A 23,963-nucleotide genomic window follows, 5' to 3' on the forward strand; every position below is an offset into this window, starting at 1 on the left:
GGACAGCCCTTAAAATAAAGTAGATGTATATTTTCTGAACTGGAAACACATCCTTGTTATGTTGAAAAGTAGATTTTTTTTTAAAATGTACTGGAGACCAGGGTGGACAGCATGATGTCCTTTATTATTAGGGACTATGAATAGGTCTGTCTGAATGTAGGGAACAGCACCTCAAGCTACCCCTGTGTCCATGCTGACTGGGCTGGGCCTGGACAGGCAAGCTGAGATCTTCGAGTCTCTCTTCAGTGATTCAAGAAACATGTAGCAGGATGGGTGACTTTGATTTGTTTGCATTTTTACTTATTTTTTAATAAAGCATGTTTCCTGTAAGAACAACATATTGCAACTATCTATTTACTTGGCTGTCTCTCTGGAGCCCTCTGGGGCCACAATCTTAGATGGAGGCTGGGCACAGACCACCCGCTAATTCAGCCCTTGCTGCATAGAGGGCCCCATGTTGGGAGCCATCAGATGAGCCACACACACCTTCAAGGGGCCTCCATCCAAGGAGGCAGGGCCCGATATTCAAGTCCCCAGGGACCCAAGAGGGAAACTGAGGTTCCTCACTTCTCCTGGGATGAGGACCCTCCCTAGCTGCCTCTGGCAGCTGGGCTGAGCCAAACTGGCCTTCTCTACCCCTCCTACAGCCATGCCCACCCACCTTCAGGTCTAGAACTTGCAGTCTCCACCTCGTGACAGCACTTCTCTGGACTTCCCATGATTTGACCCTTTCTATCCTTCAGCTCCAGCTGAGGGATATTCCCCTGAACCATCCCCTGGAATTTTCTACTCCTCGCATCCACTCTCTGGCCCTGTGTTAGCTGCCTATTGGTTTGCCACCACCCGCCCCCCAGGCTGTGAGTGGCCCAAAAGCAGAAGGCCACCAATTCCATTCTCTGCTTTACCCCTGCATGTCAGTGTCTGGCACATAACAGTTGCTCAATAAATACTGTCTGAACCAGGCACAGTGGTTCACACCTGTAATCCCAGCACTTGGGAGGCTGAGTGGGTGGATTGCCTGAGCTCACAGGTTCAAGACCAGCCTGAGCAGAGCTAGACCCCAGCCTCTAAAAATAGCTGGGCATTGTGGCGGGTGCCTATAGTCCCAGCTACTCAGGAGGCTGAGGCAAGAGAATCACTTGAGCCCAAGTGTTTAAGGTTGCTATGAGCTGTGATGCCATAGCACTCTACTGAGGGTGAAGAAGTGAGACTCTGTCTCAAAAATAAACAAATACTGGCTGAATAAATGAACAAACTGACCTCAAGATTCCCAGTGTGTGGCCCACAGGCAGGGCCACTGACCTCTCCAGCAAGAGGACCTTAAAGGAGGAATCACTGAGCCCTTATTGAGGAAACTGAGGAATCCTTTGTGGAAATTGTCTAATGAGGGTGGAGCTGGTATAGGGTACAGATAAGGATCAAGCACATCAGAGCAGCTCAGAATAGAGGGGCTTTCGGTGCCATGGACCAGGAGCTCTGCATAACCCACCTCCCAACCCACAGCTTGGGTCCGGGACTCTGGGAAGACTTGCCCACACAGCATAGGACCCAGAAGACCAAGTGTGCTTCTGCTGCCCTGGGCTGAGATGAAGTAAAGGACCTTGGTCTTTTCAACAGATGTTCGGGCAAACTTCCCCCATGTAAAATTAACAGGGCCTGGCAGCCAGTGTGAAACAGGCCCTTCCAAGTCTTAGTCAGAGAGGAAGAGAGGAGCCAACCACTTTGGGACAAGGGCTTGGGTCTAGAGAAGGCTTAGCAAGATTCTGCAAGGAAGAAAAATGGGGCGGGGGCATGACAAAGTGAGCAGTAGAGCCTTTGTTCTGACTTCACCGAAGCGCCAGCTGAAGATGGAAACCCCACCGGCGCACACAAAGAACACGCACGGGCAGCTAGCGTATTTGCTGATGGACAATCCCACTCATCGGTGGGTTTAATGGTCTTTCTTTGTGGGCAGCTCTTCAACTATTACCAGGGCACGGAGCATGCAGGAGGCCTCAGAGTCAGTCTTGGGTTGGGGTTGGAGCCTTAGCAGTCAGCCTGGATGAGCTGGAGGCTGGTGTCAGCAGTCCAGGAGAAGGGAGCAGGCTCTCATCAGGAGGAGGGCAAACCCGTCCTCACTCACACTGTGAGCATGCCATCAGGGAGGAAACCAAAGTGTCAGCTTGTGTTAAGAAACTGTGCGTGAGGCTTCCCAGTCCTGGCCCTGCTTCTGAAAATTAGCCAAATAAAAATGGTTGAAGTCATTTCAGTCTGCTCTTTACAACTGCTAACTAGCAGGAAAATGTGGCCTCCCTGGAAGCGCGGGCTTAATGAGGCCAGCAGACACGGGGTCTCGGGAATGCTCCTCAGCTTAGGTCTCACCTGTGCACGTGGTGACGCCATCCCAGTGGACTGACTTGGATCTTGGCAGCAGTCCCTTGAATCACAAGTCTTGCCTCTCTCCTGCCCCCACCCCCGCTTCCTCGGTGGGCTTGCCCCACCCTGGAGGACAGCAGCAGCAGCTCATTGGCCTCGCAGCTCCCGCTGGCACTGCCCCCTCCCAGCATCCAGTCTTCATACAGGTCACCATAGCACTCTAAGACACTTCAATCGGATGGTGCCATGCCCCTGCTTGGAAACCTCCAACAGCTAACTGCATGTTGCTTTGGGATTAAAAGCCACATTCCTCGGCAGGCCTGAAGGGCGGAGCACAGTCTGCCCACCCCCTGCCCCTCTCCAGGCTCCACCCTCGCTCACAGTGCTTCAGCTGCCCTGGGCGGCAGCTTTCAGTTCCTCAAAGGCCCTAAGCTTATCTCCGCGCTGGGGCCCTGCCCTGGGTGGTTCCTCCTCCCTCTGACGTCCTGTGGCAGTCCTCATAGCTCTCTCCTACCTGCTGCCTCTAGGGCTCTGCTCAAAGACACCTCCTCAGGGAAGTCCTCCCTGAACTCTCTGTGCAGGATTACCCCATTTAACCCATGAAAACACAAGGCAGCCCATCCAAAGTCAATTTCCCAATGAAGACTTTCTTACTACAAGTTCTCTGCCATTGCATGGGACATACTTACACTAGTACAAGAAACTCACCATGTGTTTGAGATTTGAATTTAAGTGAGCATCCTAGTGTTTCCTCCCTAATTCCAGATCCTTCACTCATTCTCTCTCTCCTGTGACCTGGTTTCACTGTCTTCAGAGCATTTTCCCGTATCTGAAAGTGCCTACTCATAAACCAGCTTGAGACTGTCCACTCTCAAGGGCAGGGACCTCATCTGTCACGTGTCCTCAGTGTCTGGCATGGAGAATACATAGTAAGTGTATTCTCAGAACCCAGAAGCACTGGGGGCTGAATGGGTGCCGCAGAGCCAGAAGGTCAGCTTTGCAGGAGCCAGATCTCAGCTCCTCTCTTGCCCTACGCCAGGTGGGACCCCTCTTGGTGATCAGCCAATGGTACTATAAACAGTCCTCACACCAGCCATTTCAGATAGCCGGTTGCTCTGGGAACCAGGAAATTGGGGTTTCAGGCCTGGCCCTGCATTGATGAGCTCTGTCACCTCAAGGAAGTCTGCCAACCGCACTGTGTGACTCAGCTTCCCCATCTGTACAATGGGGGAGGGGAGGGAGATGGCATCAGTCCAGCTCCCTCCAGCTGTCAGGCCAGGATTCCCAGAGTCTGACGGTCAGCCATGAGTGAACAGAGAGATTCACCTGTGCTGGGCTGGACTCTTCTCCTAGATAAGAAATCAGCACGGCTCTGCCTTCCAGAGTACACGGAGAAGGGCAGCTGACATTTCCCCAGCACTTTCAGTTTCTTGATCTCTTTCTATTGCTAAAACACCAACAATTCCATTTTAAGGTGGGGGAAACTGAGTCCCCGGTATACAGTGTGAGGCCCATGCAGGTTTCAGGCCAAGTCTGCGAGAGGAAGATCCTAAATCCAGCCTCCAAACTGAGAATGACATGAAGGCCTTTGGCACCAAGGACACGTTCGGAAAGTGGAAACCCAGTGGGGTTTCTCTGGATCTTCTTTCAACCATTATCCAAACAGAATGAACTGTAGGATTCTCTTACTTGGAAGTCTGTTCTTCAATGCAAGGGGACCCAAGTTCAGGCAGATACTTAGTTTTCTGAAAATGAAACCATTTTCTCTATCCCCAGAGGGACACTGACATGGCAGTCTGGCCCTATCTTGGGAGGGGAGCTTGGTGTTCCAGCCAAGCAGCGGGTAAATGGTGGGCTCCAGCCCAGGGGGCCAATGACACCAGAGACCTGAGTCACCAAGGGCAAAGGTCTGAGAGTCTGAGTCATTCCCCAACCCATCTTGGAGTCGGACATTTCCCAGAGGAAAGCCAAGCTAGAGAGACTCCCCTACCAGGCCTATTGTTTCAGAGACCACCACACCCACCACAGCCAACCTAGGGAGATAAACAGGTGGGAGGAAGAGGTACAGCTTCTCGAAGGTGGTTCCAATTTTTTCCAAGATACTAACTCATGGAAAAATATTTAGCAAAAAAAAAAAAAATTATTTTAAGCACATGCATTTATATTTATTAAACACAGCTCAAAATACAACCTTTGGGGACCTCCAAGTAATAAAATGACTCATATCAGGATATGATGACTCAGTGGGAAAGAGGGAATTCCACCACCCACACCTCCTTTCTAAAAAATTAATGTGCCCTCTGGACAGGTGATGGGTGCCTTTGCCATCAGACTTGTTCCAAGAAAATTGTCCAACAAAACAAAACAAAATTTTCTCTTCAAACAATCTTAAGTTTCGAAGCTGAGTAATCCAAAGCAGGCCAGTTTCCAACCTACGCCCCCGCGGGACACACAGAGCCAGGGAGCTCCTTGGCTGAGGCCGGGGGCCTGAATTAAGAAGGATTTACCAGCTGAAAAATTCCAAAACCCTGTGTCATGTGGAGGAACCTTCCAAAACATTGGATCCCACCCAGGCGCAGAGAGTCTCTCAGAGCCATGGCAACCCCGTTTCCGCTGCCACACCACTTTTATTTTTGTGTCCTTAGATTTTTTCCTGTTTTGCAATGTTTTGCTGGGACCCCCGACTCCGCCTGTGGCTGGGGGCCAGGGTTCCCGTTGAAGTTAGGAACAGCCTGGACTTCTCAGAGTGAACTTTGCCTGGAGGGCTACATATTTTTTAAAATTCAGAGAACATATAAATGGCTTTTCTGCAATTACTACGAATGGTAAGTAGGCGACCCGAATTGTTCTGTTTGGTTTCCCTTTGTCCTCTTTGACATGACTAGAAGAATTACTCCAGAGCCTCCAAGAAATGCTGCCTTGGGGTTCCAGCTGTGTCACCAGCTGTGCACTGACCTGGGCCCATGACTTGAAGTCTCTGCGCCTTAGTTTCTGAATCTGTAAAATGGGGATCATGCCACCTCTGCCTCTCAGGGCTGGAGCGACAACTGACGGAGATGACACATTCATTCGACAAAATGAATGAGCAACCTACTGTGTGCCCGGGTCCACTCCTGATGCTGAGGGGACAGCAGCACACTGCTGTCAAGGAATCAGGAGTCTAGTGTGGGAGACCAGATGACAAATGAGTAAACAGATAAGATAATTTCAGTAGTGCTAAGAGCTACCGAGAAAGCAGATCAGGGCAAGGGGACAGTAGATGACAAGGTATAGGGGAGGCAGAAGGACTCAGGCCCCACTGAAAAAGTGACTTGGAGCTAAGACTGGCACAGGAGCAGCCATGTAAAGAAAGAACATTCTAAGAGCAAACGGCAAGACCGAAGATGCTGAGATAGGAATGAGCTCGGGGTGGTCAAGGTCACCAGGGGAGCCAGCTGTTGCTATGGCCAAGTGAGGGGGGAAGAGTGTTAGAAGCTGAGATCAGAGAGACGGGCAAGGGCCAGATCACACAGGCTCTTGCAGCTCACAAAAATAAGTAAAAATAGTAATACAGATTATATAATAATTATTAGTATCCCTGCTGCTATAAATAAGATGCCATTTTCCAAAACACTGAGCTTTTCTAACTTAAGAAATACCACGCTGCCCCTCTCCTACTGGTTTTCCACTGTTCTCCAATTTGTCATCTTGCTGGAGTGGAAACTGCCAATTCCATTTTAGTCGACAGCTATAAAAAGAACTTTGGAGCTGGTGGTGCCGATGACCAAACACGGGGCTAAGATTAGCCCAGGAGGCTGTCACCTTTCCTTAATGTAAGAAACAGCTGGGATTCCCCTTCCTTGGAAAACTTCAACTGTTCCGCCCCGCCCCACAGCGCCCTTGCTGGCCAAACTGTCCATGGAGATGGGAACAGGGATGAGTTTTGGAAAAAAGAAGTTGAGCAACAGGGATTCCCCCTGCAGAAGGCGGCCCAGCTGGGAGGTGCGCTCTTGGGTCAAAAGAGCAGGACCAGCTCCCTGCAAATGCAAGGCGAGCCCCCTCTGTGGGAGCTGCTGGAGCCAGGGACCCCCTGCGGAGACCACCACTGGTGCCAAAGGCATCTCAGATGCCCCTGCTAGTCAATTGTCATCAATCCGGAAACTGCATTCAGTGAGACTCTTTAGATAGGCAGGAACTCAAGGCAGAATTCAGGAGTCTCTGTCACCACCAAATGGTTCAAGTCTGTGGCTCAGGGCCAGTGAAGGGTCTTCAGGCAAATTAACCTATTCTAGGCTTTTTAAAAGAAGGATAGCTAATGGCTCAAGGTGTGTACTTTGGAGCCAGGCTGCCTGGGATCAAAGCCTATCATTTACCTTTACCAGCTGTGTGATCTCCATTAACTTACTCAACCTCTCTGTGCTCAGTTTCTCATTGGTAATATTGGGAGAACAGTAATCTATCACATAGGGCTGTCATGACCAATCATATCGAGTGCTTAGAACAAGGCCTGGAACACAGTTTTTATTATTACTTATTATTTTTTTAATGTCTTTAATTGTTTTGTCTTTGGTTCCACGAGATAAAATCTTACTCATCTTTGTCCTTTCACAGCCAAAATGTAATGTTAATAATAAAAAAGCTAATATTTAATGAGTATTTTCAATGTGCCAAGCCCTATGCAAACAGCCTAATCTGTATGGTCTCAACTTAATCTTCTTACCTCCCAAGAGAAGTAATCATCTGTATTTTACAAAAGAGGAAATGTTGGCTCAGAGAGGTGAAGTGACTTACCCAGATCACACAGCTATTAAATGCAAGAGCCCAGCCCAGTCCAGCACCTAGAGCAGTAGGCACCAACCAAAAATGACCATGGCCTGAGCAATGATAATTTTGGGAGACACAACAACAATGCCAAACATTTAGGGAGCACCTGCTATGCCCTAAGTGCTACTGGTCATTGGTACACTTAACTCCAAGGGGGAAGGACTTACTCCCTGAGAGGGAAACCAAGGTTTCCACGGAGGCCAAACAACAGGACAATGCTGGATACTGTCTATGGATGAGTCTCTTGATTTCTCCAACCCTAACCGTCTGCCTCCTGGGCATGCCAGGTTAAATGGAACAACAGGGTCGATAGGGGGTTCAGGGCTCTACCCACAGATTGCACTCGCTGATGGGAGCTGGTATTATTACTCTCCTGAGCACTCAATTTTTCAAAGGCTCTGTGTTTTCCTTCCTTCAGGAGGTAAACATGCAAAATTTCTTCTGAAACCTGGAACGGAAACTAGTCAGTAAAATGCCTTTAGCTAGTTTGTTCATTCATTCAGCAAATCTTTAATGGATGCCCTTGGGTAGCTTGGACGTAATTCGGCTCCCAGAACACTTGAAAGCTGGCTGGCTCCTAACTCCAGAAGGAACTTGGTGGGATCCAGCCTCAAACCCTCCCCCTGTACAGTTCCATAGCCCCTGCATAGGCTCTGTCAGCCTGGATGTGAGTCACAAATGTTTATACCTTATCAGAGAATTCCCTTCTGCCAAAATGATGCTTTGAAGTTGTTTCTTGTGAAAGTCAATAGAAGGCCAGCAGGATGCTTTCCTCATACTGAAGATACATCAAAGCAGTTGATGCTATGCTTACTTGGTTATTTATACTTCATGCCACTCCCCTGCTCAAGAACCCACTCTGGCTCCCTATTACCTTACCCAGGACCAGACCAAACAAATACCATGTCTCTATCTGGTACTGGGAGAATTCTTCTGTTCTGGTGTATGCATATTCATCCAAATATACTTCCCGGTGTTGACCAGCCTCTACTCTAGCCACATAAATTTGCTCTCTAATTTAAGAGAGCCTAGCAAATTCTTGGTACACAGAGTATTTATGCTGGCCACCACTTGAAAAGTAAGCCTCCCCAAAAGTGTACTAAGATACTTTTAAAAATAGACACATGTCTCTTGATTCCATTACACCACCCAAAAACCTTAAGTGTAGGCAACAGGAATAACAAACAGTATGAGCTAACATTTATATGTGCTAACTAATTTATGGTTATCACGCTAATTTACTGTTATAAAAAACATAGGTGAACTCTCAATTTCACGACCACTCAGTGAGGTGGGACTGTGACCATCCTCATCACACAGATGAAAGAACTCTGCCCAGGAAGGTTTACTAATACAAGCTGCCTGACTCAAGAGCATGAGCTGTTACCCAGTTGAATTCAAAGGATCTTATCACTGAGCTGCTTATGATAGCATGAAGTTGGAAGCAGCCCAATGTCCAATAAAAAGGGAAGGGTTAAATACAGCACTGTGAGACCTTATGATAGAATGCAGTACATCATTGAAAATCAGGTTCTCAAAGAATATTCAATATCTGAATAAATGCTCATGATGTATTGCTATTTAAAAATAGGATTAAAAGTATATATACGAAAAGATGTCAGTAGAAACAGGGATTACTCAGTCCATAGAGCCCTGTGTTCACTGGGTGAGCCTCACCAGGGCAAAGGAGGCGAAGTCCAGTCCTGCTCTTGACTCCCCCTTTGCAGGACCACTCAGTGGAGATGGGCTGGTGTCCGACCAGCAATAGGCTATGTCTGTGCAGGTGAGAATCACAGGCGGAGGGTTTAAGATCAACCTGATTCTGATTCTTCCTCATATTCTTCTGATCCCTCCCTAATAACCTCTCTGATCTATAGAGGTTAAACTATTGGTTCTTGATCTGGGCAATTTCTCTTCCAGGGCACATCTGGTGAACTCCAGAGACATTCTTGGTCATCATAACTTGGGCGGTGCTACTAGAGGGTCAGGGATGCTGCCGCACATCTTACAGTGCACAGGGCAGCCCCCTAACTCTCTCCCCCCCACACCAAAATGTTAATAATGCTGAGGCTGAGAATGTGGCCGTGGGCTACTGCCCTCTGGTATAGACTCTCCATTCACCACCTCCCATCTGTCAGCCAACATTCCTCCTTCACTCACTGCCACCTGGGTGTGGTGCTATTCAAATCGCCCATCACTCCTTGGTCTCTCAGACCACCAACCTCAAGCTTCTTGGTCTCTGTCGCATTTGCCTCTCCTGACCCCTTCCCTGGGTCTCCAGGGCACCACGCTCCCCAGTTCTCCTCCTCCTGCTCTAGAAGTTCACAGTAGAGGCCATCCTGGAAGCTCAGCGTCTTCGGCTGGACCATATCATTGACAGCTCCCAAGACAATGCCCTTAGCCAGGACCTGGCTTTAAAATAAATTCTGCCCCTGTCATACTTTCAAAGTATGGTCACAGGACCAGTCCACCCCAAAAGGAGCCTCTGAGTTGAGAAAAAGCACTCCTTGTAGCAGCCCGTATAGCCTATGGCTAGGACGAGTGAGAGTTATAAGAAATACCTGTGTAGCTCAATAATGGAACACCTTGGTGAAAAGGGCATGGAGAGGGATTTAGCTCTCCTAACAAGCATGAGAGCTCGCGAGATGAGAGCAGTGGTGAATTGGCAGTCTCTACACCTGTGACGTTGAGCGGCATGAGATCAGTCTTATATTAGGCTGGAGGAGCAGGCAGTCAGGAGCATGCGCATTCTATCACGGACCCGCTTACTCTGACTTTGTCGCTTCTCCTGCCTGCAGAACGCCAGCATGGCGTCTCTCTGCTGAAGATCACTAAGCTCTGCTAAAGACTAAGATCTAGCTTTCCAAGAAGACTGCTTTACTCTCTCAAAGACTCTCTCTCTCTGCCTTCAGCTAAGGTAAATAGCCCTCAGGCAGCTAAGAGCAATTGTTCCTGAGCGAGATAACAGCATAGCATCAGTGTCTGGTATACAGCTAGATAGGCTGGGCTGGAGACCAGCCGGTCTTGGGCCCTGATAAGTGGCGAGCACGAAGGGACCCCGACAACCCCTTTCCTAAGACACTCTGCTTCCACCTTCAGAAGTTGTCTTGGTAACATATAGACCAACAATGCATCCAGTTTGGATGGGAGACCTCAAGGGAGGCACTGTTGCTCAGTGCACAACCATCACAACAGGACAACCTGCCTGTCACATTCTCCGGATCATCCTAAGGACAATAGAAATAAATCAGCAAACATCAACACCCTTTTGAATTTACCTGCTGTAATCATGACTATTAAAAAAAAATTAGGTCTAGGGCGGCGCCTGTGGCTCAAGGAGTAGGGCGCTGGTCCCATATGCCAGAGGTGGTGGGTTCAAACCCAGCCCCGGCCAAAAAAAAAAAAAAAAATTAGGTCTAGCATCCAAAATACCCTAAGTCATTTGAACTATTTGCCCTATAACAACACATTTCATCAATACTTGCTTAACCAGATATTTTCCAACTTCAGATCTATGTCTTTTTACCACATCCCCACTGGAAAAAGACATTAGCAGATAGAATATCAAGAAAGAATACACATGAGCGAGAAATAAAAACACTAAACCTCTCATACCAACCAATGCAAAGAACAAAGAAATACTAATTCCACAATGATATTCTTAATTTTAAAAATATGGTATCTTGGATAGGGTGAAATGATTACTGATAAGGTAGAAGTTTCAATTTGTATATTTTCAGAAGATAATTTAGCAACTTGTATTCAAAGCCCTCAAAACACCTGTCCAAAATTCCACTGCTGGGAAATAAACCCTAACAAAAAAGTTAGACAGATGCACGCGTACCAAGATTAATTAATCCTAAAAGTGTAAGATTAACTGCAATACTACTTACAATCAAAGTACAAGTAGCCAATGTTTATTGGCTTATGCTATGCCTGGTGCTGTTATAATTACTTAACATGTCTCAGCTCATTTAATCATCACGACAATCCCAGGGGTAATAACTCTTGTTATTATCATTAGACACGTGAAGAAATCAAGCCACAGAAAGGTTGGGCAATTTGCCTGAGATCACAGAGCAACCAAGCAGCAAAGGTAGGATCTTAATTCAAGATACCCAAGGCCAGAGCCTGTACACTTAATCATCACACTGTCTGGCTTCCCTTCTTATGATAGGAAAATAGTTAAAACGTTTGCTCCCCTGTGTGAACAAAATAATATGGGGGGTAACCTAACATCAGTTAACATACAAGATGGCACATTCAGGCAATGGTGAGCACATGACCTTCATGATCTCTGAAGACACGTGAGTAAAAACAGCAGGGTATAAAACTCCACACGGTGGGATCTACCCCTCAAATAAGGGTTGTGTAGAAAAGAAAGTCGGTCACTTTGGCATGGCTGCCGAAAACCCACTGACCTGTGGTCTTCTCCATAAACACAACTTTGGACTCGGCAGTAAAGTTCTGTCCTGTGAGAATCATCTGCTGGCCCCCGTACACCAGGCAGCTGTCGGTGTCTTGTCTCTCCACCATGGGCAGCTCGTGGGCGGATCGCTGGGCTGAGGGCAAGAGAGAGAGAGAGAGAGAAGTCACTGTGATGAGGGCAGATGTCCGCTGGACAGAGGCAGTCTGATTTCACGGTTATGAGATACAACACTGTCTGCCCACATGTGTCACCTGTTGTCATTGAAAAGTGGAACCATCACTCCTGACAACCAGTGACCCTGCAAGCATTAATGTCCTTGTAAAATTGCCCAAATTCATGTGAGCTAATTTCCTTCTAACAACATGTTTTGTATTTATGAGTTAAGAAACAGGTGCCTGTTCTCCTTCTAGGGAAGACCAGTGAATGAGAATTTGACATTCCATTTTTCTATGAAAGCACAGGCCAATCAATTTTTTCCCAAGATGTTTCTTTTTGTTAACGTGTACCCTCCTCTCCTCGAGTATTTGATCTCAGCCAAAACTCGAAGGCATCACGTGGGCCAAAGTTGGGGCCCGGGTCCTGCAGGGTTTAGGCACAGCTGAAATTCATTTGTGATCTTTCGCATGGTCTTAAGGTCACTCTGCTCCAGCCAGCGCCTCTCTTTCCTGTCGCCCATATGGCTGCCTTCCTCGCTTTCTGCAATTGCTACTCAGATGTCACCTGCTCCGAGAGGCTTCCTTAACCCACAGGGAAAACAGCAGTACCCACCCTGTCTCATTCTGTCACCTTTATCCTACTTTACCTCTTTCCATAGAAATTTCACTTTCAGATACACTGTAGTTCATAGCTACTGGCTTATCGTCCCCCACTAGAATGTAAACCCCAGGAGGGCAGTGGTGGAAACAGTGCTCAGGACTTAGAGGAAAGACTCAGGAGAGGGTGGGCGGATGGCTGGACAGACATATTTCAATGTGCATTCTCAGTATCACTTTGATCTACCTCTGAATCTGCTACCTACAAGGAATGACAGAGAGAGGAACAGCCCACATTGAGCACTAAACCAGAATGCTATGTTCGAATGCACGCAGCAAGCCTCAGAGGAAGGAAGCATTAAACTTATTCACATTTGACTGGGGAGAAAAGTAACGCTAAGAGAAGTCAGGTCACCACTTGGCCAAGGGTAATGGTAAAGCTTATATTTGAGCCCTCAAAGGCAAGGTTCTCTAGCTCTAAAGCCAAGTCTCTCAGCCAATCTAGTCAGCCAGTGATTATTCCAGAAGGCAGGCTGCAGGAAAGAACGAAGACCCTCTCCAGCCACCCTCCCTGGGCAGGTGAGAAGCAGGGCACAGCCACAGCCAGGGCCCCGCCTCCCCAGGCCTCGCCTTCAAGCATGGGCCAAGAGGCCGGCCCTCCCCCCGGTGAGTCAGTCCGTGCTCCTGGCATCCCTCCCGGAGCCCAGAGAACTGGGCGGAGGGCCAGCCCTTTCCATGCCAGGGGCCTGCAGACCTCCTCATCCGGGAGCCTGGGCAGCAGCCGCGTGAGGCCCAAGGCCCAATCCTAACCCTTTCCTCCGGCCCTGCCTGGGCCTCCATCTGCTGGGGCCATGTGGATGGAGTGAGGATGCACTTGGCAACATGTCAGGAGTCCACAGAGCACCAGCCAGAGGCTTCCAGACACTTCACCTTGAAAGCACAACTTAGCAACTTGCAGCAATCTCCCTGACAGGGCTCCCCTCCCCGGAGGGGCCCAGGCTCTCCCTGTTCCCAGAGACCTACCAGCCAGCGCTGTTCCAAGCACTGCCAGCTACAAGCATATACTAAGAAGGCCTCTCCGCAGAAGTTGCGAATTTCTCCCACATGGGCTGGGTTATTAATCCTTTCTTTCAATATTGGAGCTTTGTGACGACTTTCTAATTGAGTTGCCACAAAAGGAGATTTATTAGCAGTGAAACAGCAGCTGTAGATCCCAGCTTTTAAGATCTGCCTTTGATGAAGGTGAGGAGCTGCAGGGGGCTTCTGGCCCTGGAACTGGGTGGGAAGGCAGCAAAAGCTAGTCCTCCCATTTTACAGATGGAAAGACTGAGTCATCGCTACTGGGCAAGCCAGCCAAGGGTCTGCAGCCAGTGGGGCCCAGGAGTGGAGGCCGCTGGGCCGGCTGCCCTGTGTGCTGCTGCGAACACATCTCCTCTACTTCCCAGAGCAACCTCACTGCTTCTCCATCGTCAATCTCCAGCAACCAACTGATTTCCACCTTTGTCAAGCTTGCGTTTCCTACTGTTTACCTGAAGGAAAATTCTGTGTTTCAATGAAAATTTAAAGAGATAGAAAAGAGAAAACAAAGAGAGTCCCACCCAGCTTCCCATAAGCCTTTCTCTGTTGCCATCTGAGAACTCAAATGGCCAGGCCGGGTGTCAGCGACACTTGTTAGAAGTGCAGTATCTCAGGCTCAGGCTTGCACCTGCCATGCCTAACTTGCAGTTTAACAAGGAGCCCAGGTGATTCTGAGAGGGGAAGCACCTCTCAGCCCTCACTGCACATTGAGATGCTAAGTACTACTTAGGCAGGCAGGAGCTACCCCTAACCCCAATGCTGACATTTGAGGATGGATTATTTTTTGTCATGGGGGGCCATCCTGTGCACTGTACCGTGGTTACCAGCATCCCTGGTTTCTACCCACCAGATGCTAGAAGCACCCCATGCCCTACTGGTGACAACCAAAATGGTCTCCAGACATGGCTGGATGTCATCTGACAAGGGACCAATCTCTAGCTATCCTAGAGATTCTGACTTAAATGGCCTAAGAGTTGGACCTTTTTAAAAATAATCTTGAGATGATTCCAGTGGACTACAGCCATGTTTGATCTGTAGCACCATGACTGCAGCGTCACATGAGGCCCTGAGAGCCATAGGAGAGACACACACAGCTAAGGCTGCTGGGGCTCCAGGGTCAGCCATGGTTTTGAGTCCTGTATCTGCCACCTCCCTACTGTGTGACCTCAGGCAAGACACTTCACCTCTCTGAGTCACAAAGGCTTCCCCTGTAAAATCACAACAGTGCCTGCCCGATATGAGTCTACTTCAAGCAGTCCAAGAGATCCAGTATATAAATACATAGATGTGGTCAGTATGCAGCCGGTAAAATATCTAATATCAACCCAAATGTCCATGAATGGACAAATGGGTAAACAAAACACGGTGTGTATACGCTCGTACGGAGTATCATTCAACCGTAAGAAGGAATGAAGAGCTGATTTCATGCTGCAACAGGGGTCAACCTTAAAAACATTACGCTCCGTGAAAGGAGCCAGACACAGCAGGACAAATATCGTGTGATCTCATTTATATGGAATACCCAGAACAAGCAAATGCACAGAACCAGAAAGGAGCCTGGTGGTTTCCAAGGGCCAGGGAAGGAGACTGAGCAGTGACAGCTAAAGGGTGTGGGCGTGTGGTTTTATAGTGGTGGTAGCAGGTGCATAACAGCATGAAGGTACTTAATGCGTGGAATTGTATACTTTAAAATGGTTAAAAGAACAAGTTTTATGTTGTGTGCATTTTACCACAATAAAAAGAAATATCCAATAGAAGACAAAACCCCTAGCCCATGCCTGGCAGACAGCAGCTGCCCAAGAAGCTATGGTGTTTATGATCACTGACTTCAGAATGCTGTTCATTCCTTGCTTAGCATTTTCAAACCATTTTTCTTGTTATCTTGTTAAACCCCTAAATCATAGCCCTACTGCAATGGCAAGGAAAACTCTATGAGTCCCATGTGACAGAGAAAACAGGTGCTCAGAACTCGGACGCAGCTCTCAGACCCTCAAGGGAGGCAGCTCCTGCCCCTGGCAAGCCTATAGCGGTGGACATCTCACTGGGTGATCCTTCTAAGGGTTGTCACAGCTCTGAGCCTCAGTTTTCCCATCTGTAAAATGGGGAAATGTTAACAGTCCCACTTCATGTTGGAGGATTTGGTGAGCGAGCTCACAAAAAGCATGTTTGGTTCAATTAATAATTGGTCGGCAAGGTTTTAACAGCACAAAAAGCTGCAGCTTCTTGAGTCATTGCTACGTGCCAGCCACAGGCTTGTCTTATAATAGACCTTTTACCAAATCCGAGCAGACCACATCCGCCTGCCTACACAGGCTGCCCCTCCATCCCTGCTATTCTCGGTGGATCCTGAGCCATATCCCAGGGTTCCTGACCCCACTGCCAGCATCTTTCAGTGTGTGGCTCCCGGGTCCCCTGCAGTGACTCTTCCTGTTGAGGGAGGGGCTTCATAAACATGCAGACTCTCAGGCCACACCCCCACCCCAGTGCCCCAATCTACTAGCCAAAAGCCAAATTTGCATTTTAACAATCTTTCCAGGTGACTTGTCACACACATTTGTTTAAGAGGTAAGTTCCACAGTTCCACTCAAGGCCACCTGAGGACAGGGGAACTCCTCACGCAGGCCCCCATCCTCAGAGAGCCCAGAGGCAGAGCAAACAGAATCCAATTAACCTCTGAAAGAAGAAATGAAAAGCAAAGAGCAACCAAAATCACCCCCCTGGGCCCTGCTTCTCTGTTGCTCTCTCATGCAACCTCCATCACCTACAGCTGCTAATTGGGGTCACTCCTCCCTGGCCTGTGGGAGGGCACTCAGGAAGCCCAGTGTGCCTCCCAGGCCTGGACCCACCAACACCCATTCAGCTTTGCCTACATCTGAGGTTGCAGACAACCTCACAGCCTATGGTTTTCTAACCTAACCAGGGGCCTGTGTTTTAAAGTCATCCTCCTTGGGGTCCTGGATCTGGCCTATGGGTGAAGCCTTGACCTCTGTTCCAGCTTAAGCTGCATGGTGGCCCCGCAAAGTGAGTTCCCCAGGCTTCCCTCCTGCCCCCGGATTCTGGCACATCATAAAATGGCTTGGGGCTTCTGTATTTTTACGAGCTCTGAATCAACAGGGCGCTGTTGGTTTAACCAGTTTGGGTGTTTACTTTCACTAGCAACAGTGCCCATGTGCAACAGAGCAGTGGCCTCTGCAAAGGCTCAGAGAGGGAAATTCACACCAGCGTGGGATTATTGCCTGTCTGCAATTCACCCTGTTGTAGAATTGGGTGGCTAAGAATTATGATCTACCCAAGAGTGTCAGGAGAGGGGCAGGAGAGGTTGGTCAGGGCAGTTTCTCTCCACAGAGGGGACAGGTTCTGTCAATAACAGCGAACTCATGGATGCCACAGAAAGAGCAGATTCCCAGGCACTCTGTGTGTATTTTTGTTTATGTTATAAAACAACCACATCATGAGGCAATTTAAGGTCATGGGTAAAAGTAAGGAAACTGCAGAGTGGCTGCCTGAGTTCAAAGCCCACCTCAGCGAAGTGACTTTGGGCAAGTCACTTAATCTCTTTGCCTCTATTTTCTCATCTATAAAATGGGTAGACTGATGGCACTAACCTCACCAGGCTATTTGCAGGTTACACGAGCTAATGCGTGGACGTGCAAGGCACTTTGTCAGCACTGGATGGGCTTAGTTGTGTTTACATTGACTGTTCAACTTTGTGAGACAGCAGAGCAGGAATCACTCTCATAGTAGAGTTGAGGACATTGACCCTCCCAGGAGAGAAGGGACACGCCTGTGAGTTCACAGCTAAGGAAGCGGACAGGCAGGGTCTAGACCCAGACTTGGGATCTTTTTTGGTGAAAGACAAGGACCCCATGGGAAAGCCACCAGGCAGCCCAAGCAAGAAATGTCCTCCATCCTCCCATCAGCTGACACACACCCTCTCACCCTTACATCAGGCCTCATCCATGGCTGTGAGCCTGGCCTGGCTGGGCCCACCTTGGCCTACAGCAGGTGCAGATTCAAGCCTGGGAAGGGCAGGTGGGGCCTGCACACAGGCCCCTCGGCTTCCACTCCAGCCCCTCCCTGGGCCTTTCCTGGGAAGTGAGATGGTGGGATGGTGGGACCTAGTTGTCCTTTAATGCAGGGATCACTGCTGTGAGGAAACTGTTAACATTTATAGCATGGGGGTGATATGATGTGCGTTGAGACACAGGATCTACAGTGCACGGGACCACATTCTGGCTCTGGACCTCAAGGGCCTCAGCTCCCTCACACAGAACACAGAGTGCCAACACCCACCCTGCATGACCCACGAGTCATACTCCCCTGCCCCCCACACACACCAGGTGCAGAGTGGGAGCTGATGTCTCTCTCTCCTGATCCCATCATCACTCTGGCGTTCAGCGTGTTAACAGGCACAGAATATGCCCAGATATCTCCCTAGAGCAAGACCCTCCCCGAGGGCTCCATGAATTCCCAGTGGCTGAGGGTCCCTGGCAGCCTGGACAGAGAACAGGGCATGGACTTTCACCCCAGATTTCCCCCCACCTTGCCAGCCACATGACTGCAGCTGGTCCCTTGCTCTTCAGAGGCTCAGCAAGGTGGCCACACGCTGTACAAGGGCAGCGTCTCATGCCTCAGTCACTGGCACGTGTCAGTGCTCAAATGTTCTGAATGGATGAACTGAGCAAGTCTTTAAGATGGGTCTTCTGGGGTCGTGGTGAGGACGGAAACGAGTCAAGTGCACTTGCGGGCACACCGTAGGTGTTCATAAGGGCAATCTGCCTCCCCTGCTCCTATGTAACCCGCCCAGCAAAGGGCCCAGCAGGTACCCATATCAATCAGCAGAGGAGCCGCTGCAATCCCAGGCTCTCCAAAAAAACAACTTTTCTGCAATCGCTCCCCCACCCAGCCCATTCGGCCGTCCAGATAACCATCTGAGCTCCTTCCGCAGAGGGGTATGCTGCCTGCTGCCTGCTCACCTGGAGCGATGGTGTTTGCTGAACTCCCACACCTGCCTACTGCTGTCCGGGCTGTGGTCTCCCTGCAGTGACAGGGGGTCAGCCAGAGGTATGTGAAGGCTCCTTTGCAGTGCTATGGGAGGGCGGGTAAGACCATGAGATTTGTCCAGACTGAGCCACCACAGTGGAGGTACTAGGGTTACCGTGCAGGATCACAGCCAGTACTGTGTGAGACACACACACAGACATGCTCATTTAACCCCCACAACAAGGAGGGGATTATTAGTCTCCCCATTTTACAGATGGGAAACTGAGGAAACAGAGGCATGGCACGTGAACTTCCCCAGGACTAACCAACCAGAAAGTAGCAGAGGCAAGGCTGACACCCAAGCTGTGGGCTGCTCCAGAGTCCGGACTCCTACCCACCACTCTGAACCGCTTCTCTCATCGTGACACTTTCTGGAGTTTCTCTAACAGGGCTTCTTGAACACAGCTTGGAAAGCAAAGCCTGGCAAAGGCTAGCTCTGGGGCAAAGGCCCTGTGCTCTGCCCCAGGGCCCAGATTCTACCCAAGATTGACTGCTACAGCATCTGGAGGCAGACAATCTAGTACTACGTAGTATGGGGTGAAGCTGCACACGGAAAAGAGCAGAGCGGGGCCCCACACCACACGTAAAAATCAGCCTAAGACGGATCATTTCCCTCAATGTGAAAGTCAGAAGCCAAGGGCTTCTAGAAGAAAACATAAGGGTGTATCTTTGCTACCTTTGATAGCAGAAGTTTCTTGGGGAAATAAAAAAAGGCCTAAAAGAGAAGGAAATGACAAATGAGGCTTTATCAAAATGAAATATTGATGTTAAGAAAGAATCATTTTTCTTTCTTTTTTTTTTTTTTTGTAGAGACAGAGTCTCACTTTATGGCCCTCAGTAGAGTGCCATGGCATCACACAGCTCACAGCAACCTCCAACTCCTGGGCTTAAGCGATTCTCTTGCCTCAGCCTCCTGAGTAGCTGGGACTACAGGCGCCCGCCACAACGCCTGGCTATTTTTTTTGGTTGCAGTTCAGCCGGGGCTGGGTTTGAACCCACCATCCTCGGTATATGGGGCCGGCGCCTTACCGACTGAGCCACAGGCACCGCCGCCCAAGAATCATTTTTCAAAAAATAAGCAAGCCACGGAGTGGGAGGAAATATTCATAATACACACATCTGACAAAGTACATATAAAGGAAGCTGCATATTAACAATAAAACTGTGAGTAAATGTGAATAAAACATGGGCAAACAATAGAACAGACTCTCCACCAAAGATAGAGAAGTGGCCAATAGTGGATGCACGGCTCGAGATCCCTCGTCATTAGGGAAGTGCAAATTAAAACCACAATGAAGGCCGGGCATGGTGGCTCATGCCTGTAATCCCAACACTCTGGGAGGCCGAGATGGGTGGATCACCTGAGCTCAGGAGTTCGAAACCAGCCTGAGCAAGAGCAAGACCCCGTGTCTACTGAAAATAGGAAAAATTAGCTGAGCTTTGTGGCAGGCACTGTAATCCCAGCTACTAGGGAGGCTAAGGCAAGAGGATTACTTGAACCCAGGAGTTCGAGGTTGCTGTGATGTTTACATTTACATTTATATTTACATCATCAGAAAGGCTAAAATTATTAAGACTGAAAATACCAAATGTTGGTGAGAATGTGGAGCAACTGGAACTCTTACGTGCTCCTGTACAGTGCGGAAAATGACTCTGAAAACACCCAAAACAAACACATGCAATTCCATTCCCAGGTATCTACCCAAGAAAAATGAAAACATTTGTCTACAAAAGGACTTGAACAAGAACATTCATAGCAGCCTTCAGTACAATACCCACCCCATGGCCACAACTCAGATGGCTATCAAACGGTAAATAAGCAATTGTTACATTCATACAATTGAATAGCGCTCAGCAGTCAACAGGAGTGAGCTACCGTGTCACAGCAGCGCTGGAGCTCACAAACAACATGCTGAGCAAGCAGAGCCCGACCCAAAAGAGGACACGCTGTATAATCCCATTCTGTGAAGTCCCCAAACAGGGCAGACTAATCCATGGCAATACTAATTGTAACCGTGGTTGCCTCTGTGTGTGGGCTTGGGTAGGAGGCGCTGATTGAAGAAGGGACCTCTCACCTCTCATTCTGAGCAGTGGTGACGTGGTTATACGCAATTATCAAAACCCACCCAACTGAACGCTTCAAATCTGCACCATCTCCTGTATCTCAATTACGCCTCAGTAAAAAATACACATATCAGAGAGGCAGAGGGCAAAGAGCATTGAGAAAAGCTACTTCTTACCTACCCACCCCCACACCCACCTCCTCCCCTGCTGCAAAATTAGCAAAGTGAATTCACATTCTGTACTCTGAGCAGGCAAAGGAGGGCTAGGTGCCAAATGACTTTAGGACCAGGCTGCAGGGAGCTGCTGCGAGTCATGGTGGAGAGCTTCTGGAAAGTTCTCTCAGGCTCAGGTCTGTGTGCCTACAGACATCTACTGTCTCGATGCAGCCTTTTTCTCCCCTCTTCTTTTCTTCTCTCATTTTTTCCAGCATTCTAGAGAGCATTATTCTATGCCAGGCTCTGGCACACATTAGCTGGTCCAATCCTTGCAGAGAGAGGGACCACCAAGCGAACTTGGTTGTCAGAGCACAAAGAGGGGACTGGCTCCTGGCAGAGCCATCTACACAGGGGACGTGGATAAGGAGGAGTTTGCCAAGCGACTGAGGACCGGGGGAGGAGAGGGCACTAGGTCAGTGGTTCTCAAACTCATCAGGGGCACCCCTGCAAGACTCCATGCTTAGGCTGCACCCAGACGAGCCCAATCGGAGTCTCCAGGGCAGGATCAGGGGGTCATGTTTTGGTTTATATAGGGAGAGTCCCCCAGTGACTCTAACGTCCAGCCAAGTTTGACAACCCGTGTTCTGGGTAGAGGTGACAGCATAAGCAAAAGCCAACATGTTAAAGAAATGTCCCCGTCCATTTGGGGACTGAGGAGCAGACAGGAAGGGAGATCAAGAAATGCAGCTGCCAAAGTGCAGCAGGCTGATGAATTGTCCCCCAAAACCTCAGGGCACCTGGAACCTCAGAATGTACTTTATTTGGAAATAAGATCTTTGCAGATATAATTAAGGTGTCTTAATTATTTGCAAGGCTAACTTAGTTACTTATATGGAGATGAAATTGCCCTGGATTGGGGTCTAGATCCAATGATGTATGTCCTTATAAGCAGCAGAAAGGGACACACATAGACACAGAGGGGACCGTCCACAAGGCAAGGAGTGCCCAGGAGCACCAGTGGCCACCAGCAGGTGGAGGGAGGCACAGCCTCCAGCAGGACGCTGCTGACCTGGATTTTGGGCTTCCGGCCTGCAGATTTTGGGCTTCTGGCCTGCAGAACTGAGAGAGTACATTCTTGTTGTTTCAAGCCTCCCAGTTGGTGGTCACTGGTTAGGACAGCCTGGGGGACTGCACAGAGGGGAGCAGGTAGCACAACCCCCACCCTCCCCAAGGAACAGGAGCTGGAGCTGAGAACCTGAGCAGCCCGAGGGAGGCAGGGCCTGGGCCAGGCGGGGCAAGGAGGCTGGGCAGGAGTGGGGAACAGAAAATGGCTCCATCTCAAGCGGTGGGAGGGCGGGCTGCGGCAGCTGCCATCTGTGGGTGGCTTGTTGTTGGGGGAAGATGACGGTGTTCCCTTCTGACCTCGTCCTTGTTCCCAGAGATGTGGGAGGCACGGTTATCTGCCTGGAGTGGGAAGCGGGTGGGGGCAGCGTTCAGAGGGTTGGAAGACCGGAGAAGATTTCAACAGTCTTCCCCAAGATTAAGGGAAGGAGCGGTGGTGGAAACTAGAAGTATGTCCTTGGCAACATTGAAAACCTAGCAGAAATAGAAGACTTGAAACACGTGGGGTGCCGGTCTATGCAAAAGTGAGACTGAGCCTCTGGCAAGTTGATATGTCAATAAATATAAGGAATCTGCATTTTTTAGCAAACCACTCCACTTTCCAAAGAGTGGCCTCAAAGGGTTAATTCATGTGTTTTCTACTGAAAAAAATCTAAGAAGTTACCCTTAATCCCTAAGATGCCACGTACAGGCACCTCCAAAGTAAATAAGTTAGCCTTGCAAATAAGTACCAGCCCACTAAGTGTTTTTCTTACCAACCCACTCTCCCCAATGGAGACACACTAAGTCATTATTACTCAGTAAATATAGGGTGTCCACAAAGTTCGTGTGCAAGTTATAATAGTTTTACCTTGTCAATAGTATTTGTATTTATTCTACACATCTTTGCCAATGCATGAAATTGACAAATTGCCCATAAATATTTATTGAGTATCTCCCCATAGATTACACAGTAAGTCAAGTCATCAAAACTTTATGAAACTTACAGGCACTAGTCTAGGGAAATGGACAAAGAAAGAAATACAAATGACAGAAGATTATGGGTGAGAGGCAGAGAAACCAATTGCTAGCTCAGCTTGGTATTGCAAGCAAGGAAGGGTTATGGAAACCAAAAGAAGGTATTTCATAGAACCAGAAAGTTGGAGACTCCAGCTTTGCTATTTACTAAGTAAAAAGGGGTGAATCACTCTTCCAAGAAAGTCTCAGTTTCTTTATCTGTCAAAACAAGGCAGGCGAATTAACCTTGAAAAGAAAAGGAAAAAAAAAAATTTTTTTCCCAAGGTTCAGACAACTTTCTTAATGCCCTGAAGATCTTGCTGGAAGTACCTGTGGTTCAGTGATGATCCTTAAAATCTCAGCTCGACTAAAATAACTTGTCTTGAGGAACCCAAAGACAGACTGGAACATGGGCTCCTGTGTACCGTCCCTGCTCAGGCCTCCTGTCCCTCACCTTGCAACAAACCACAGCCCCATCCTAGAAAGTATGTCATTTGCCCGAAAGAGGAGACCTAATCTGCTCAAAATCCCCTAAATCACTGGGGAAGAAACCCAAGTCTCCTCCCCAAAATATCTTGAGATATTCAAAACCAAAGTGGGGCAGGGCAGCCACTATGACCAGCATTTGGGGGTCCAGGGTGGGGTCCACTGAACAGAGTAGGGAAATTCCGATATTTCTACAAAAATGTGTTTTCAACACGTGTTTCCCCCTGTTATCTGCTGTTGGGTCTTTCTCTCCTCTAACATCAGTGTACAAACTCAGCATCCTTTCAGCCTGACCTTCACCTTCACTCGTGAGATTGGCAGAAATCAGAAGGCTTCTTCATTCGTTTCCAAAGACCAACCAAGACCCGTTCTGGCTACTCTCCCAAAGAAAGGCCCACCCTTCTTTCCATGTGGGCTTCTCAAGCTGAGGGCCAACCTTCCCCAAGTGCTCCCCAAGGGCTTTCTGCATAAAATATTCATGCTTTCCCTTTGCTTATCAGTGTCTTAAGATTACCTCTGATTAACAGAAGCCACAGGCAGACTTGTCTGACCTACAGGATATTTTGAATTTGTTGCCTTTTTTTTAATCGAGAGAGTTTTGGTTTCTCCTTTAAAAAGTCAGACCGTACCAGCTACACTGAGTGTACCCTCCCATGTGGAAACGTTGGCTGTAATTGAGTG

The 23,963-nt window shown here is 48.7% G+C and overlaps 1 protein-coding gene across 5 annotated transcripts in view; it reads right to left on the reverse strand.

Annotated features, from left to right (window-relative positions):
• Window positions 1-23,963, reverse strand: part of NFATC2 (nuclear factor of activated T cells 2) — a 155,692-nt gene that overhangs the window by 49,339 nt on the left and 82,390 nt on the right. For all 5 annotated transcript variants that reach the window (XM_053574545.1, XM_053574547.1, XM_053574542.1 and 2 more), the window contains exon 6: window positions 11,580-11,720. In XM_053574545.1, the coding sequence (XP_053430520.1) occupies window positions 11,580-11,720 (141 nt within the window). The remainder of the gene's footprint in view (window positions 1-11,579; window positions 11,721-23,963) is intronic.

The sequence above is a fragment of the Nycticebus coucang genome, chromosome 21, assembly GCF_027406575.1.
Source record: "Nycticebus coucang isolate mNycCou1 chromosome 21, mNycCou1.pri, whole genome shotgun sequence".
Taxonomy (NCBI): Eukaryota; Metazoa; Chordata; class Mammalia; order Primates; family Lorisidae; genus Nycticebus; species Nycticebus coucang.